Genomic DNA, 19163 nt, shown 5'->3' with positions numbered 1-19163 from the left:
ACAAGCGCTTCTCTATTCTCGATCGCCACATTCAGGAACTGGGGACACAACCAGTCTCTGTGAGTCATCATCTGATGAAGTGACTTTGAAGCTATACATTAGACGGACCACAATAAAGATCCTTTCTATCCCCCTCCACCCCTCTCCCCTCGTCACTTCACTGCAGTGCTCATGGGTTAGGTGGACAGGAAATTATATTTCAGATTCAATTGTTAAATGCCATTGTGTGTTTGTGTGTGATTTTATTAACATATAGAGACACTGTTTTCGTGTTCTGACTGCATTTAATGTGACAGCAACTTGTCACTGTTGTTGGTTTACAACAGTTACATGAAACCTCTCCATTTGTAGATTAACAAAGACCCACACATAAGTCAGTCTTTAACTTTACTTCTTTTTACACATAGGTATGCAGAAAGAACAGTGATTTATAATCAACAAGCAACCATAAAAGTAAAAGCAATTAAAGCAATAATTTCATGGTTAAAGCGTTAATGGTATTTACACATGTTTATTAGTTAAAATGTCATTTAGAAGTTGTCTGGTGGGCATTAACATGGCAGTTTGACAGAGTAAAGACGTTAAATGAGATAAAGCATGGATTTTCTTCCTTCTAAATCTAAATCTAGATTATGCTACAACATCAACATTCTACAGTAGCAGTGATAAAACTGGGCCACAGTGCTTTACTATGTGTGATTCATCTGTGTGTGTGCGTGCATCCTTGCGTGTGCACCTTTCCTGCAGTTTGGGTCTTCAATGTGTTTGTCTTCCTGCAGCTCAGCAGGACCACGCCAACATGGCTGCTGCAACAGATTTAATGCAGGGAGGGGAGAACGGCGTGCTCACTGGGGCTGACAGTTACCATGGCAACCACAGAACACAATGACAGAGAGGTGGGGAAAAGGGAGCCAGGCATTTTGGGTATGCAAATGGATGTCTCTAATGTTCCTATGTTGTTGTTGTTGTTGTTGGTCTTTTTTAAACGAAGAGAGGATAGCATTACTTTGGAGTTTCAGATTTGTTGATATGAAAATGATTTTCATCATAGATGGATTTCTGTCTGTCACACTTGCTGACTTGCTCACTAGTGACTAATGACTAATTACTGCAGACTGTTGAGATTGTTTGTGATAAGTGGGAAGTTGCCATGTAACTAACAAGTTACATAAAGTGGATGAGTGAGTCAAGCCTGAGATAGGAGAAAAATATAGTCGTCAGAGTATAATGCATGATTATGAATATAACGATTTATACGTGTATAAATGCAAGAATAATGCATCATTCAGGTCACTGAGATATTTTTAAAGTCATATTAACCCTGCCATTTGTTTGTTCACACATTTAAGCCTTTTAAACAAGCCTTTTAAAAACGTCTCCCTCACTCCACATCTCATCTGTGTTTCCATCCCCCAACATCTGCAGCATGCAGCGAGTCAGAGCACGCTCATTTGCTCCTGCACAGTGACGTCTCAGGAGGCTATTTATAGCTCCCTATTTTATTGTGTAAGTCAAAAAGATTCTAGGAAGGTTTTATGCTCCTTGCAGTGGCCACCAAATACAATATGTGTGTCTCTGAAGAATTTTCTCTGCATTATTAGGCTATGTAGAAGGCACAATTTGAAACTCTAACCCTACTTTGAAACCTTAACCCTACTTTAAAACCTTAGTTTGAAATCACAACCCTAATTTGAAACCCTAACCCTAATTTGAGACCCTACTTTGAAAGCTTAACCCAAGTTTGGAATGCTGCTTTGAAACTCTAACCCTAGTTTAAAACCCTAACACTAGATTTAAACCCTAACTGTAATTTCAAAACCTCAAATCTTCTTTTAAACCCTACTTTGAAACTCTACTTTAAAGCCCTAATCCAACTGTAAAACCCTAACCTTCGTTTGAAACCCTACTTCAAAAACCTAAGACCATTTTTAAACCATTGTTTGAAACCTAACCCTAGTGTGAAACCCTAACTATACTTTGAAACCCTAACCCTAGTTTAAAAATGTATTATCAAACCACAACCTTTGTTCAAAACCCTGATTTGAGACTCCAAGCCCAGTTTGCAAACCTATGTACTTTGAAACCGTCACCTTATTTAAAACCTTTATTTGAAACCCTAACTCGAGTTTGAAACCCCCTGAAATCTTTTGGGACAGGGAGATATTTTTGATTGATGAAGATGGAAAATCACAACCCTTTTTGTTCAACTTAACAGTCCCATATTTCACACTGACTCAATTTGGTAGTAAATGTTGATGAGGTCATCAATATTTTAGTATACCTCTTTTTTGCAACATTTTTGTTTAGTAGTGTGCCATGAGAATTTCCTGACTTTGTGCTTTGGCTCAATGAAGGTTGTGAAACACTGCATTAGATGTATGGTAATTGGATAATGGTGAGAAAACGAGGCAAAGATAGCTGATTTCATAATCTTTTTATTTGAAATGTCAGTGTTCAAGAGAAAATAAAACAGCAATATAAATATTAGCATAAAAATAAGAGTAACACAGGGATAAAGCGTGGGGAGGGGAGGGGCTAAGCATTTGATAAGAAAGATAATACAGCAGGGTAGAGTAGTATTAATTCAGCAGCGGACGGACATACACATATATAATATTTATAGTCATTTGTTCATATGGACAGAAAGAGAATGCACGAGATCAAATCACCGCAAAAAGAACATTGAGAGGTTACAGAAGGATAGAAACATATTCATATTTTTTGTTGTTTCTTTACAGGGTGATAAAAGATCAAAGAGAAAATGAACACAAAAATATGCGCAACACATATCACAAGTTAACTAGTCTACGTGTGTCACTTATCTAAAGTTATCTTTTGTTTTATTTACACTGAAGAGTTAGTTGGCATGGTGCTTAGTTACTACATTGCAACACAAACTGTTGAAGAACATCTCAAATTTTCATTTATAATTGTTTTTTTTTTTTTTAATCTGTGGTTTTCTTAATTTTCTTGGAAAACAAAACGTAACACATTCCAGTAGTGAGCCACGCTTTTGTGGAGAAGGACTTGATTTTGGAAAAGGTTGGACGGCGGGGGTCCCTACAACACAAACACCTGGCTCATACCATCAACAGAACTTGTGTTTATTTACAAGTGAGTGGATGGGGGCGGGAGAGGATTTTTTGATAGTGGCGAAGGACGAGTATGATGAGTGGTATCGCCTCGCTGAACCCTTGACCCTAGCCTGGGTCAGTGTATTTGAGCTAGTGGTGGGTGGGACAACGGTAGGTCCTCTGTACATTCAGCGGTTGGAGTCCAGGTTGCCCACCCTGTCAAGCCAATGGAACAAGGATTTGGTAGCAGTCACCAGAACCCCCCAATCATCCCCGCTGACCAGACGGACTTCATAGCTTAGGCGTACAATTTTTCCATTGCAGCATGCAAAATAATGTCAACAGCGGGGGCAAATACTTCATCTGAATGTGATTTACACCTTACGTCAGTGCAAAACTTCAGGGCTCTCAATGTATGTTGGGGGAGGGGAGGGGCCAGCCGGACACCTCACATTGTGAATACATGCTCAGGTCATTACAGGAAGTTAATGTCTTACTTTTTGAAACTATGATTACAAAAGTCATTTTTTGCCAGGTAAATGCTACATGTGCATTCTGTTTACCAGCGATTTGGCAGGGGGGTGGGGGAGGGGGCGTGCCATCCTCCTCTTTTGCTTTTGCGATGCATAGTTAGCAAATCTAAACTAGAACATTGTGGTTTGAACCTTTAAAGAGCATGCAGACAAGTTTGTAATAGCGGTAAAAGAGCAGCCTTATCTCCGCAAAAGATCCTGCAAAGGCCGAGCCTACATCGAAATATCATGGCGACTAGCGTACTCACAACAGCTGACTTTCCGCGTGAGGGAAAGAGCACAATAAATCCAACATGAGAGACAAAAACATTTCTCTGAATACATCACTTGTCAACCTTGGGAGGTTTCTTGTCTTAGTCAAAAGAAAAGAAAAGAAAAGGAAAGGATAAGAAATCACAATAACCCCCCATACCCAGCCAACAAATATCGACTGATTACATGCAGAAGCATTCGGCATGTTCAGACTCCTGAAGGCCTTCAGGACACTTCCAAACAACCGTCAGAAGTGTTCATCGCGCGATACTTCATGGTGGGGTGTGGGGGGTTTCAGCTCTCGTCAGACCCGATGGAGCAATCCTCCTTCTCCCTTTCTACTTCTTCTCCTTCTTGGTGGACTTCTTCTTGGAGGCGGGGGTCTGGGCGGCTTTCGGGGGCTCGGGCTGGCCGGGCTGGGGCGGGGGCAGCGCCTGCTGGCTGGCCTGCTGGGCCATGGCCTGTTGCTGCTGCTGCTGCTGGGGGTTGGAGGTGAGCGTGGCCGTGCTGCCGGGGATGTACACATTCTGCCGGTAGTCGGGCACGTGCTGCAGGGTGAACTGGGGGCTGTAACGGGTGCTCAGGCCCATCGTGCCGGGTCCGAGGGTACCGCTCGCCTCGCTCACTGAAGAGGGAAAAGAGGGGATGGGGGAAAATCAAATTGTAAGAAAACAATCATTCAAAAAGTGAGGGAAAGCCAAGATTTTTTTGCTTTGTGTTGCGAGCCAACATTGGGACTACAAGTGAGCTTCAGATATCCTGCCATTAGGGTGAACGGAAAAAAATAAAAGAGTGAGAATGGCTGATGCACTTTCAGCTAATTATTCTAACGCACAGACGATCAAACAAATACAAAATGAAAACACTCAAACGGAGCAAGAAATACTTTACACTGAATTAATGGCCAACCAAAGCTGCTAGGCCACACCCCAAAATATTTTATCTCTCATGAAATTTCAATATAAATTAAAACAATCATGACTATTATTGTTTCCATAATTGCCCAGCCCAATTATGAACTATCTGGAAATGTACCAGAATTTACTGATTCATTTGTCCTCTGCTCTGTGTGCATCACTGCTCAGCTCATAATTCTTCCTCAGCCTCTGCAATGCAGAGCCACAAACGCTTTGCCCCTGCCCCCAACCCCACCGATTCAGTTGCTCCTTTACGTAAACATGGTGGGAAAACACCTTGTGCTTACTTCCAGAATAAGCGCAACATCCCTCTTCCTATCAGCGATTTTGGAGATGACCTTCACCGTTCTTTTCCTTCCTAACGACATAGACGGGGCCACTCGGCCTTATTTTGTGCTGACGTGGGTACAGCTGAGTACAAGGACGGATCATTTTTTTCCACGCCACTGACAATGGGATGAAAAGAGCAGTTAACTTGAGAGCTTGTTTGCCAAAGAGCTGTTCCCCCCTCTGTTTCTGTTTTTTTAATTAAAGCATTGCTTTTATAGTCCACATTAAGCTTCTTTTCCAAGTGAGTCACCAATGTGTGGGCTCTGTTTGAGTGCAATAGAGAGAGAACATGGGAAGTGCGGACGCGGAGACCTACCTTGACTTAGTGTGCAGTCTTTGTGTCACCCAAATGCTCCTTTTGTCTTTATTCTTTATTTGTTTGACTATTTGTCCTATTTAATAAACTATTTAAATCATTCTTTTCTTTTGTATTTCACTTCACTCTCACAGAAGCTCGCTCGTGAATAGTGTTTTGGCTCGCTACACAATGCAAAAATAAATAAATAAAACAATCAGGTGACAAATCATTCTAATCATACTCTCTAAGCAATAGCTGCATTGAGAAAGGAGAGTTTCCAATGAGTACTCACCATTAGCCGCAGCCATCAGGGCCTGGAGCTGCTCAGCTTCAGTTGGGGGTTGGGGCCAGGGTCCGGTTCCCATGGCAACCTCGGGTCCTCCGGCAGCCCTGTGCGTATAGGAAGGGCAAAGATGAAGGTAAGCGCGACTGTAAATAGACAGTGGGTCATGCTTGACATTTTCTGTGTTGGTGGCAAAAGCAGAGTGGAGTGGTGATGCGTCACAGTGGCAAGCGTGTTGGAACCTTAACACAAAGTCGCACACACAGTATGTGCATGTTTGCCCTTGAGCAAATATTGTTCAATATTTAATGCTGAAGTCGTCGTCAGCATGGGTTGATGCAAACTGATCATTTCCATGTGGGCAAATTCCAGGCAGGCTTGTTTATTCAAAGAGTGCCATTTGCGTGTGTAGGGAACAGAGCAGACCTACCATCTATTACTTTTCACATAGTCACACTAGTGCCGCACGAACGCAAGCTGTGCCATTAACAACTGGGTCAAGCTGATTTGTAATCTGGGTTATACTGGTGATGCACAACAACATACTAGATCTTCATAAACACCCCTGCGTTTCAGAAGAATTAAACTGAAAGAAGATTAACTGGGCAAAAAAGGGGGCTTGTGCCCCCGACACCTGCTTTCCAAAATTCGACAATGTTTGTTCTTCCACCAGGCCCTGCTTTGAAAGGCACCATCTCATCACTAAAGATAAAGAGCGAGCGCTTCATTTAGTCTAAACGAGCCTCTCACTTATCGCCGTCTGTGGCTGTTGAGCTCTTCCTGTGGTCAGTATTATCACTTCCTGTGGGCAAGATCGCGACTTGCGGTCCAGAGGGAGGACACCCGGCTCGACGAGGCCGGTGTTTATATCCTCGAGCCGTGTTTTATTGCCTCGCCGAGGACATTTTAGGCACATCCAGCCTCAGTCTGCAGATAATGGTATGTTGACCTCAAGAGAGTTTCAAGACATATCTTGTTGACTTTATGGCAGCCTTCCCTGCCATCCACTTGATAAATTGCATGAAAAGCCACATGTCATACTGTTGGGCTGCAACCACAGAGCACACACAAACATTTAGGCAACACAGTAAAGCCCGAGGAAATTAGACAAGCTTCATTTTGTTTGGTTTTGCACACATATATATATGGCACGACGACACTGCACGTAAAAAAAGTGCCACAGTCCTTCCTACGCCACAGCAGGCATTGTGGCCTAAAGGCACACGGCTCAACAAACCCCATCGAACTTTTAGGGAGACTAACACAAGCTCTACGAGGTATTAGAAACAGCTACACACACACTCAGCCTGGGTGCACTATCACAGGAAACTCTCCGCCCTTCTAAACCAATCAGGCCCAGTTCTTTTTCACAATTGCTGGTCAGCTACAAAGGGCAGAGAGTGGCCAGTTTCTACAGTAGGTCTAAATTAGTACCTTGTGCCACTCTTCGGCGTCCATCGTATATGAGTACCGTATGGCATGTGGGGACTAAAAACACAACATGTTATACAGCCTGACAGACATGTTTACTTTGTGCATGTACACTTGCACAGTCCAATGAGGGCCTAGACAATGAGGGTTGCTTAAAAGAAGATAACATGGCTCAGTTTTCACTGACCGATTCATTGTGGTTGTAGCGTGTAGTGTTATGCGGTTTCTAATAGTTTTCAGTTTCTAATATTGCCGTTAGGGCTGCAATTAACAATTATTTTAGTATTCGATTATTCTGTTAATTATTGTGTCAGTCGATGAATTAAAAAAACACATGGAATTTCCATCTCTATTCAGAAATGGGATATTACGTATTTCACAATGATAGTGGAGCAAACATGAATTATTATTTAGTCGATCATTTGGTTCGTTACATGTTAGAAAATAGTTTATTAGTGTGTGCCTGCGTGTGTGTGTTTCTATGTATGAGTATATGTGTGTCAGGGTGATCGGGTGCCATTAAAAGACTTCTACATTTGAACCCTGATAAAATATTGTACCACGGCTTTTGTTAAAAAATGACCTGAGTGGAATTACATGGTTCTACTTCATTGGTCTAAGAATAACTCATGAATCCTCATGTCAATCTTTAGACCTACAAGAAGTGGGGATCTATAATGATGGACAATTCTTCGCTTAACTGGTCAGTTTTCATGGAGATCTGCTCCATTCTGACATTGTAGCTATTCTACTTAAGTCAGAATGTTTGATCAAGCTGCCGTTTCGAATCTTATCCGTGCCCATTTACATGTCAGGCATGGGAAGCAAATTTTGCTGGATGTAGCATTCCTCTCAACAGCTTTCTCACTTGTTTCATTCCCCCCAGCTCGTCTTTTAAGGGCTAATACTGTACAGCACCGTGTTGTGCAACAATCATTGAGAAATGTTACCCATGACACGGAGCCATAACAATACGTGCCCGAAGGTGCAACCAGTAGTAATGATCGCCCGCTGTCCAAATAAGCAGAATTTGAGTGCAAATATATCCCATGGTGTCAGCTTGATTAGAAACACGCCTCAGATGTCAACAAAGGAGAAGAGAACAACTGCATCCTCTCCTCCCCTCCCCCACTAGCTCTGGCCACCATCGCTCATCTGCAGTACTAAAGCAAGCAGAGAGGAGAAGAACGCGAAAGGGAGGGGGAGAGGTGGCTGCGGCAGCCATTTTAGAAAGCAGGGATGCATTGCTGAAGAGTGTGTGAGGGTGAAAGACTACCTCCCGTTATAACGTAACCACAAGGTAAAGCGTTATGATGGCATCTTAAGAACTATTTCTCATCCTTCTTCATCATTCTGTGAGTGTGAGTAAGAGGAGTGCACGTTGACTCACCCGCTGGGTCCTGGTCTTGCTCCCTGGTTAAAACGCCAGTCATTGTTGGGTGGCTTTTGCTGCAATGAGAAAAGAAGTTGCAACATGAACTGCACATTCAAGATCAACAACCCTGATGAGGTTTTCACTGGATTTGATGTAATGTTGCTTTTGTGGCTGACACATCTGTGCGTATGCGTGCGTGTGGACGTGTGTGTTGGCAGTTTTGCATCAAGACCAGACAAACATCTGTACGCTATGTAAAATGAGCAGCACTAAAGGAAGTGGTATCTGGACCACCATAAACCTTCAGACAAAATGGAAAATCATAATGGGAAAATGAAACGAGAAGAAGACAAGACATAAACAGGCATCAGATGGAAAACTTGACAAAGCTCCGTTTTTTTTCCCCCCTCATGTCTCGAAAACATTCATGTGACTATTAAATGTTTCACAGTTAAACACGGTGGAAACTGAGTGAAAAGTTGAAGATTGTATTAGAACTAGAGAGAGACTACAGATACTCTGCTCCAACATTTCTGTGTCACAAATTGCATTTTAAGGGAGTTAGGAACATTTCTCTGCAGCTTTAAAATCAGATGGGCTACAGCTTCCCTGAGACGTTGAACCACAGTACAGTAAATGGATGGATGGCCGGTTTTCTCTCCTTTACTTTATTAAATTTTGCATGAGAACAGGCCACAGAGTACGAGCCCTCTAGTCTTGACTGTTGATTTCTTTGCCACCTCTTCCCAGCTTCTCTTGTTGTGCAATGATGCAGTGAACGGAGGCTGGCTGAGCTCCATGTTTTGTCCACTTAATAGACACAAGAGCTTCCCGGAGCGAGAGGCCGGAAAGATGATGTACATTATTAAAAGAGATGTTCAACCCGCAGAGTATGATTGAAAGCTAAAAGATGGTCAGAAAAATCGTACAATTGAGACAGTAATGTTCAATTGTGATTCACACCGAGTCATTCATTGAATATGTCATTATGGTCTCCCACGTCATGGCAACAAATAAGGCAAAGATGAAGCAAGATTAGCATCCATCCCAAAATGAAACCACATTAGCTGTCAATGAGAGGAGGATGGTGGACCTCAACCCTCGCCCACAGCTTGGCTGATGATTCTAAAGTGTAATTCTTTCATTCTAAAAGTGGATGCCTCTGCTCGATGTGGCATGTGTGTATTTCTGATAAAAAGCGATTGAGCCGCGAGTGAAGGCAAACATCCAGGAAGAGGCCCGGCATTCCAGCTGCGTGACTGGCTCTGGCACACAATGTCGAGGTCATGGGTAAAAACTATGATTGTGCTTCATTACATATTGATGTGATATTCCAAAAGCATTTACATGTTGTCATAAAGTGGTATGAACACATCCTGCGCCAACGTTAGCTACACCAAAGCTGATCTGACAACTCGAACATCTCATCCAACCAGAGGGTGCATTTGACCTTTCATACCAGCGTAAAGCACTTTCAGTCTGCATCTGCCACATATTTGAGTGAGACAAACAAATTAGGACCTGCCCAGCAAATGAGAGCATCTGGCGAACATCTGTTTTTGCTCAAATGAAACAGACAACATAAAAATACCAAAATACGTTTGTGATTGTGTATGAAGCATCATTCAACTGGTATAACTAGATTTTTTTGTGCAGACAAAATATATTTCCTTCCATCTGGTGTTTTTTTTGTATTTTGGGAGGCACAGATGATAAACTGTATGATGGTTAAAATAGTTTGGGTAGACAGCATCTGGCGCTCTAACTGAAAGGAGGAAGTCATTTTTTTGTACTGTTGGTCTGACAATCTCTCTCTCTCACACATACACAGAATAGGTTGTAGAATTTCTCATCTATTCCTGCTCAGCTCAATGGCTGCTGAAAGGAAGAACACACGCAGTAGGAAACGTGGCGTGCGTTTAATTTTATTGAACAAACACGACCGGTTAACTGATAAAACCCTGAGGACATTTTCCCATAACTGCATGAGCCAGTTTGGTACATGTAATGCTTAAATGTCCAAACGAGTGTGCTGTATTTGCCTAACAACCTGACTAGCCTGCACATAAACAAACTATGAACAGCTAACAAAACACACGACCTTGGTATTGATTACTTTAACACTTCCAAAATGGGATGCTTTCAATGGTGAGCAGATGACAGGAAGGACATTCTATTTTTAAACATTGCTGAGGGCATGTTCAACCAAGTGTTCCGGACAGCTTGTTACAAAAGAATGGCGTTGGAAGCGAGGGAACATTAGTCACTAGGGCTCACGGCTCGTTTCTAAAAATTTCCTGCTACCGTGGGGCTCTTTGTGTGTCCCACTTATCACTCGCAACCTCAAGCACGGGCGCGCTAATGTGATGGCCGGCCTTCTAAAAGCATTAAAGAAAGTCCCGTCTGTTGCCGTGTGTGTAAAGCCACCCATCCCTTTTCTCTTTATCTTCCTCACTAGTTCCCTTGTCCTCATTGCAAGCACGTGTCACGTGGGAACACTGCGACAGATGGCACCCTGCTGACCTCAGGGCAAAGCTAATTCAGTGTAGAGGAAGAATGGCCAAAAGCTTCATGAAAACCTTATGACGGGAAGTTCACATTGTTTTGTGCTGTATAGTATGACTTCACTTCAGGTACAATTAACCATAATCTGAATGAGGATGATTCATACTTTTGAATCTTAGGAGAGGCACCATTTTGACCAAGGAAGTAAGAACAGAGTGCTGCAACTATTCATCAGCGGACAACAGGAAGTCAGAGGCCATACATATGACCCCGTGACTTCCTGTCTGAACCATAGTGTGTTTTTGTTTCTTCCATTCCTTTGAGTATTTCCTTTGCCTGCCTTCCTCTCCTTCATGTCCCATCTTTCTCTGTTGTCTTTTTCTTCTCATCTTTCTCGCCACTAAGTCACTATAAGAGAAACTCTTTTTTTTAATCCGATGTCTCGTTCTTACCATCTGCTAGAAGCACTCAAGATTCCTCAATTTGACACCCTCTCTCTTAACATGGTTGTTTAAAATATTGGAACCAGCTAGTAAAGACCCAAGGAGATCCCAAACTGATTAAGAAAAGTTCACTTGAAAATCTAACACAATCCAACTAAAGAGCCACAATTCTGCCTTTAAAAACATAATGTTTTTTAAAATCGTGCTACAACATCAGTTGCCTAACAACAGAGGTGTCACATCAATGGCTTTTGATTTGTTGGGTTGATTTAGTGACAGTTATGCTAACTAACACTCTTGAACTAAGATAATGGTATGATTGTTGTAGATAGTTTGAAAATTGTGAATGCTCTTGTAATCTGTAACTGAAGCCCACCCGAATAGCTTTGCAACTGTTAATGCGACAAAATGGCATCAAAACATTTTTTTCTATCTGATGAAGGTACAACCTGACAAAATAAAGCGCTTCCTGGACATCAACATAGTTCCTTGGCCGCAAATCAATAATTTCAATGCTAGACATGGCATCTGAACATAAAAACAGTGCATACATTGCCCCCAAAATATCCACAAATAGGCAAATTTGTGGGGTTAACCTGTAAAACTGCCACTGCCACTAAACGATTTGAATGAGTAAGGTAGATTTTGTAGGACAGGTGTGCCTAAAGTTGGGGCCAGGGAGTATAATCCGCTGAGAAATTTTGTGGTTCCCCCCCAAACCCACTGTCGTCTCCTCACCTCACTGGCCGAGTTCATAAGGTGCTTCCTGCTGAGAGTGGTGTTGAGCGTGTTGTTGTGACTCATCATTGGCGTCTTCATGAACACAAAGTCACTCCTGCTGGATATGGTGGAGTAGCAGGGCCTGTAAGTGCGCGTGTGCGGATCCTGGGGGCCTCCCACCACCTCCATGTAACGGATGGGCCCATCAGTGTTGAGCTGCAGGTGCAGGTCCTTGCCCGGCCTTTGATGGTAGCGGCCGGACCGCTGATTACTGTAGCAGCAGTAGCAGCAGTCCGAGTCGCCCATCCCGTCCCCGCGGTGCCTCAGGCAACGTACCATCAGGATGGCAAAAGTAATAAAAGACACACCTGATACACAGGCGAGAGAGATGATGAGGTACAAGGTGATGTCCGACATCCCGCTGCGCGGCGAGAACGGCGTGTGGTGAGGTCTCGCCGGAGCATCATCCGCTACTCCCTTCTCGTCCACGGTGATCGTAATGTTAACCCGACTGGACTTGGGCGGCTCGCCATTGTCTTGGATGATGACCACAATGTCATAAGTGGAGCCTTCCTCTTCTTCAGCCCACTTGCGGGCTGTGCGGAGGTCGCCAGAGTGCGCCCCGATACGGAACATGCCAGCATTCGGTCCCGGGGCGATGGAGTAAAACAACCAGGCATTGTGCCCGCTGTCCGCATCCACCCCCACAAGTTTGTTTATGAGATACCCCGGTCCAGCTGATGGGGGCACACTGAGCTGAAGTCCTTTGTCTGGTGGAAACGCAGGGTATACTATCATGGGCGCGTTGTCATTCACATCCACTACAAATACATGGACAGTGACGTTGGCGGACCGAGGTGGCGTCCCAGCGTCACGGGCCTGGACTTCGATACGGAAGGCCTTCAGCTGCTCGTGATCCAAGGAACGCATGCTGAAGATTTGGCCGCTCTCTGGGTTGATGTAGACGTAGGAAGAAATGGGGGAACGTTGCACCATGCTTGGAAGAATAGAGTAGGTGATGCGAGCATTGTCCCCCAGGTCCGGGTCAGTTGCAGAGACAGCTGTGATGGGAGCACTCGGGGCGTTATTCTCAGGGATGTCCACCGAGTAGGAGTTTTGGGAGAAGGTGGGGGCGTTGTCGTTGACGTCGGAGAGCTTTACCACAAAGGTGGTTTGCGAGGACAGGGGGGGCGAGCCGCCGTCAGTGGCCTTGATGACCACCTTGTATTCGGACTCAAGCTCACGGTCGAGCGCCCCCGCCGTGGTGAGGCTGTAGTGCATGCCAAAGGCTGAGTTGAGTTTGAATGGCAGACCTTGTGGAATGGTTAAACTAACCTCACCGTTCTTGCCCGAGTCCAGATCTCGAGCACTGATGAGGGCAATCACCGTCTCAGGGGCGGAGTTTTCTTGGATGGGGCTTGTGAGTGACGTCAGAGTGACCTCTGGCACGTTGTCGTTGACGTCGATGACGTCCACGATGACGTTGCAGGAGCCCTCCATCGCTGGGGAACCCCCATCTCGGGCTTGCACCGTGATGTGATAGGATGTAGCTTTCTCATAATCCACCTCGCCATTCACACGAATTTCCCCGCTCTTCGTATCCACGGTGAAAAGTTTAACGACACGCTCTGGCGTGTATTTACTAAACATGAATGATATTTCTCCATTGCGACCCGAATCCGCATCCGTGGCGTTCAATTTCGTCACTAAAGTGCCCAGTGCCACATTCTCCAACAAGCTCACTTTTTTAACAGACTCCTCAAAAATAGGCGCGTTGTCGTTGACGTCTAAAAGTTTAATGAGAAGCAGCGTGGAGCCTGATTTTTGCGGCTGCCCCCCATCCACAGCCGTAAGCAGCAGCTCAAACGAGCCCTGCGCCTCCCTGTCAAGAGGTTTGTCCACCACAAGCTCTGGAAACTTGTTGCCGTCACTTTTTGTCTCGACATTCAATATAAAAAAGTCATTTTCTGCGAGGTGGTATGTGCGTAGTGAGTTGGTCCCCACGTCCGGATCGTGCGCACTCTCCAAGCGGAACCTCGTTCCTTGCGCGGCGGCTTCGGACACCTCCAAAGACACGCTGCTGGTGGAAAATTTCGGAGCGTTGTCATTCACGTCCACGATGTCCACCACGACTCGTTGGATCTCCAAAGGATCCGACAAAAGTATCTGAAGGTGTAGTGAGCAGGACGAACCCAACTCGCACATCTGCTCTCTGTCAATCTGCTGCTTAATCACCAAATCGCCGCTCGCTTGCCTCACCTCAAAATACTGAGTGCCTGATTCAGACACCACCCGCAGCCCCCTTTGGACAATGGCCTGAGTGCTCAAGCCTAAATCTTTTGCGATGTTGCCCACGATGGATCCCGGACTGAGCTCCTCCGACACGGAGTAGCTCAGCTGGGCGAAGGCGGAGGAGAGGCATGCCAGAAAGCACAAGAGGCGCGACAGCTGGCTCCCTCCTGCGGGGCGCTTCCTCTGCCTCCACTCCATTGTCCAGGAAAACGCTGAAACTTCTTCCCTCACCGTTTTGTATCCATTATTGTTTTAGGTTAAGACGAGTCCGTCCAGTTCGGCGGGAAATATATCCGCATGGCGGGAGGGATGGCAAGTTTTGACGCAATCATGACCGCCGACTTTCACGGGAAAACGAGGCCGAAAAACTCAACTTCGCCCCCCTCCACTCCAACTTCGCTCAGGCTACTTTCTCTCCTGCCTCGCTCCACTCGTGGGCGTGGAGATGACACAAGAGGCCTCCCCCCTCATTGCAGCACACACACTCACTCACAGACGCAACAAACATCTCTCATAAGCACACGCTTCCCCGCGTGCACTAAGACTCTGCAAATTAGTTTTCTCATTTACTCCCCTTTCACTAACTCAATAATTTCTGCGCCCACCCACCAAAAAATAGAAAATAAGGACGTGCAAATATAGCCTACTAAGTTCAAAGAAGTGTGTGTGTGTGGGGGGGGGGGGGATTCATTTGTTGCGAGTGGTGGGGGAAAAAGTTTGGAAAATACTTTCACCCATAAGGGGGCGCCATATCCAAACGGACTGACCTCAGAAATTGTACAAGATGCCGCACAAAATAATACCGGTCAAAGGTTTTCAAAAGAAGTTGCGGAATTTACTCCGATATATTTTTTCAAGTACTTTTTCCACTCAAAATTGGAGTTTTGGATGAACCCTTTTCCAATTTTAAGTGTCAGTTTCCTATATGTAAAGACCTGCATGCCTGATTAAACAGTACTTATCGAAGTTTGCAGTCATTTGGGATGGCTTGTCCACTCCACCATCTAAATTAGGCCAAAAATAGATTATGTGGGGGAAATGAGCAACACAACCTAACATAGCGCTTCAGTGTACTCAAGCATTGCCTGATTCTATTTGCTACTATTATTGTGGTTATTATTTATCAAACAATCTATGATTTTATTTGCTACTATTATTGTGGTTATTATTTATCAAACAATCTACTGTATACTGCTGTAACACGTTAATTCTCTTTCGAATCATTACACAATGCCAGTACGACATATTGCTTGATTATTTTTGCAGCAAAACGAAATAGCCTACCTGTGTAACATGTCAGACTGAAACGGTGCCATTTACTAAAATATATACACAACAATGACCTGAATTCTAAAATAATGTCACTTGACAGTTATCTGCTCACCTGCTGGCTCTCAAAGGTCCAGGTGCTGTCAGGCAAAGAAGCGTCCAGGACGCTGATAACCTCTTTAAAGTCAGTGGTGCTGCTGGGCTTGACCAAAGTGAAATCACTGTACTCCGACATTGGAGACATGCATGACCTGAAGGAGTGACTCTGAGACATGACGTCACCTCCCAGAACCTCCACGTATTTGATAGGTCCGTCGGTGTTGAGCTGAATTTGGAGATTTCTGTTGGGCTTTTTGTCCTCGTCAGAGCTTGTCCGCCTCATGCAGCAAGTAGTGCCGCTCGCGCTGCTCCTCATGCATTTGACGGCCAAGACGAGCAAAGTGAGCAGAGACAGCACGGACACCGAGGCCAGAGACACAATCAGATAAAACGTGATTGTGCCCCCTTTCTTGCCGGCCTCGGGCGCCCTGTGTCTCAGCTCCGAGACGGGCTCGCTTACGCCGTCCTCCAGCAGGATGGACAGCGTGACGGTGGCCGACTGGGCCGGTTCTCCGTCGTCCTTGACCTCTACGATCAGCCTCTGAGAGGAGTCGTCGTGCTCGGACACGGCACGTTTAGTCCTCACCTCCCCTGTGTACAAATTGAGTGTGAACAGAGAGGTGTCCGTGGCCTCCGCCACTTTGTACGAGACCCATGCGTTGTGGCCCGAGTCTGCGTCCACGGCCGTCACCTTGGTGAGCAGGTGGCCCGCCTTGGCCGAGCGGGGCACCCTCAGGTGGGAGGCGGCGTGGGGTGAGGGGTATATGATGGCAGGGGCATTGTCGTTCTGGTCCAAGATGAAAACATGGACGGTGGCGCTACTGCTGAGCGAAGGCGAGCCCTGGTCCTTTGCCTCAACTAAAACTTCAAACACTTTGACCTTCTCGTAGTCGAACGAGTGCATGCTGTAGATGCTGCCGTTCTCGGAGTTCACGTAAACGTACGACGACACGGACACATCGTGTACTTTGGAGTCCACGATGGAGTAAGACACTTTAGCGTTTTCACCTGCGTCCGGGTCACTTGCAGACACTGAGTACAATATCGAGCCTGCTACGCCGTTCTCCTTTAAATAAACATTATACGAGGTCTGAGAGAATTGAGGAGGGTTGTCATTAACATCAGTGATGCTGACAGCGATCACTTTCTTACTAGAGAGAGCAGGAGACCCTGCATCAGTGGCTGTAATCTCAATGTTGTACACAGACACACTCTCCCGATCTAAAGCGCCACTGGTCACCAGCGCATAATTATTAGAAAATGAGCTTTTTAGGGCAAATGGGCATCCCCTTTTCAAGTGTAATGTCACATTACCATTATTACCTGAGTCGAGATCACGAGCACTAATGAGGGCGACAACAGTTCCGCTCTGTGCGTCCTCACGAACAGGCTTTGGCTGAGAGGTGAGGACAATTTCAGGAGTATTATCATTGAAGTCCATCACATCAACCTGCACACGACAATGACCCTCCATCTCGGGGCTGCCTTTATCTTTAGCAGTTATGTCAATGTCATATGACTTTGTTGTCTCGTAGTTTAATTCCCCCTTTAAAGTGATCTCACCAGTAATGGGATTTATATCAAACAAGGACAACACAGGATCTGGAGTTCTGGATCCAAAAGAGAATACAATTTCACCATTAGACCCTTCATCTGCATCTGTTGCTTTAGGTCTGATTATAATGGTCCCCCTTACAGCCTTTTCACTCACGGTTACTTTGTAGACGTTTTTCTCAAACACAGGAAAGTTATCATTGTTGTCAAGTACATTTATAGTGATTTCTGATGTGCCTGACTTTGCCGGACTGCCCCCATCTACCGCAGTTAATAATATTTTATGCATAGGCTTCTTTTCTCTGTCCAAAGGCTTGTCTAACACAAGCTCAGGGACAGGATTTCCACCCTCTATTTCTTTTATTCTAAGAGAACAGCAGTCGTTTTTACTGATGGTATATGATTTAACTGAATTGCTTCCCACGTCTGGGTCCGCTGCAGTCTCTAAAGGAAAACGTGTGCCCACAGCTGCAGATTCTGCCAATTTTAAGGATAACGCATTTGAAATAAAACTGGGAGAGTTATCATTTATGTCTCGTATTTCAACCTCAATTCTATGCAATTGCAACGGGTCCTCGATGACGACCTGCAGGGGGAGCACGCAGCTGGCGCTTTGTCCGCATAAAGCCTCTCTGTCTATCCTGTCGCTGACCAGCAGCTCGCCCTTCCCCGCATCCACGCTGAAATACTGCTTACCAGCCTCAGCGGCGACACGCAGCTTGCGCTCAAATATTTCAGACAGCCCCAAAGACAGATCTTTAGCCAAATTTCCCACCACCGAACCTTTCTTGAGCTCCTCTGGGATGCTGTAACGAGTCTGTGCATGCACTGTAGTCCACAAGAAAAAATGCCACAAAAGAGCTTGCCATCTCCACTCTCGGCATCCTATTGTCTTTGTCATCCCTGTCTCAGTAAAATGCATCACTTCCCATCCACAGAAGACGATACCATAAGGGCATAATCCATATTCCGAGCACGTGACGCAATAAAAAAATATCCATCCATAGTCAGGAATAAAATAAAATGAAGTATAATGGTACTACATGCCAGATATACACCCTCTCCTCTCTATACTGAGCATTGTGGTTGCGGTGCTCGGTCGTATGGGGGAGGGAGAAGATCTCTTTGTACAGTTCAGATTGCTATTGGCGCATAGCATCCATCTGCTCGGCCAATCAGAGGCGATCTCGGTATCACTCTTACACACCAACATTCGCATCTGTTCTCAATAGAGAGCAAGAAAAGCATCAGAGAGAATATATCAACACATAATGTTTTAATAAAATGATGAGATTAAAAAAAACACCAACGAGATAATTGCTCACAAGATTGCAAATACCTGCTATTCCAATAATTTTTTGCAAGAGGTGAGTAAAAATATTCCCTTTAAAAATATAATAACCAATTTTGAATGAAAGACTGAAAATGCTTTGCGATATAATTATTATATGGGTGTAGTGGAAAAACTGCAGAACTGCACTGTACCATATTGAACGTTTTTCCATTCCCTTTAAATACAAGTTTGACTTATAGTGTAGCTACATTTTGGGAAAAATAAAAAATAAAAATGCATCTCAGTGCATCGCAATCCATTAAACTGGTGTACCTGATAGTATGGCCAGTCGTATTTAACTACTACCGCACAATCGTCATTTTACAATGTGAAGGAATTACCAACCATCAAAACTGGCATGGGCTCCCTTATTTCATGGCACGAAGCGTGTAAATATATTTAAGGTTAGTCATGGGAACAAAGCCTCTCTCCAGATTGCAAGTGGGCATTATCAA

The 19163-nt window shown here is 44.8% G+C and overlaps 1 protein-coding gene across 12 annotated transcripts in view; it reads right to left on the bottom strand.

Moving 5' to 3' along the window:
* Positions 1-2419: 2419 nt before the first annotated feature.
* LOC147060988 (protocadherin gamma-C5-like) overlaps positions 2420-19163 on the bottom strand; it is a 147437-nt gene continuing 130693 nt past the window's right edge. For 5 of the 12 annotated variants that reach the window (XM_085931714.1, XM_085931688.1, XM_085931696.1 and 2 more), the window contains exons 2-4: positions 8509-8567; positions 5697-5794; positions 2420-4484 (exon numbers count right to left, since the gene is read on the bottom strand). In XM_085931714.1, coding sequence (XP_085787840.1) covers positions 4198-4484; positions 5697-5794; positions 8509-8567 — 444 coding nt within the window. In that variant the 3' untranslated portion in view covers positions 2420-4197. Of the gene's footprint in view, positions 4485-5696; positions 5795-7121; positions 7176-8508; positions 8568-12179; positions 14863-15837; positions 18298-19163 lie in introns of those variants that run through there. The other 7 variants (XM_085931661.1, XM_085931670.1, XM_085931635.1 and 4 more) reach the window with 5 other exon arrangements.

Source organism: Syngnathus leptorhynchus, chromosome 2, assembly GCF_054491065.1.
Source record: "Syngnathus leptorhynchus isolate UIUO chromosome 2, UIUO_Slep, whole genome shotgun sequence".
NCBI classification, from domain to species: domain Eukaryota; kingdom Metazoa; phylum Chordata; class Actinopteri; order Syngnathiformes; family Syngnathidae; genus Syngnathus; species Syngnathus leptorhynchus.
The sequence above is the reverse complement of the archived record's forward strand: the minus strand, read 5'-3'. Positions and strand labels throughout refer to the sequence as shown.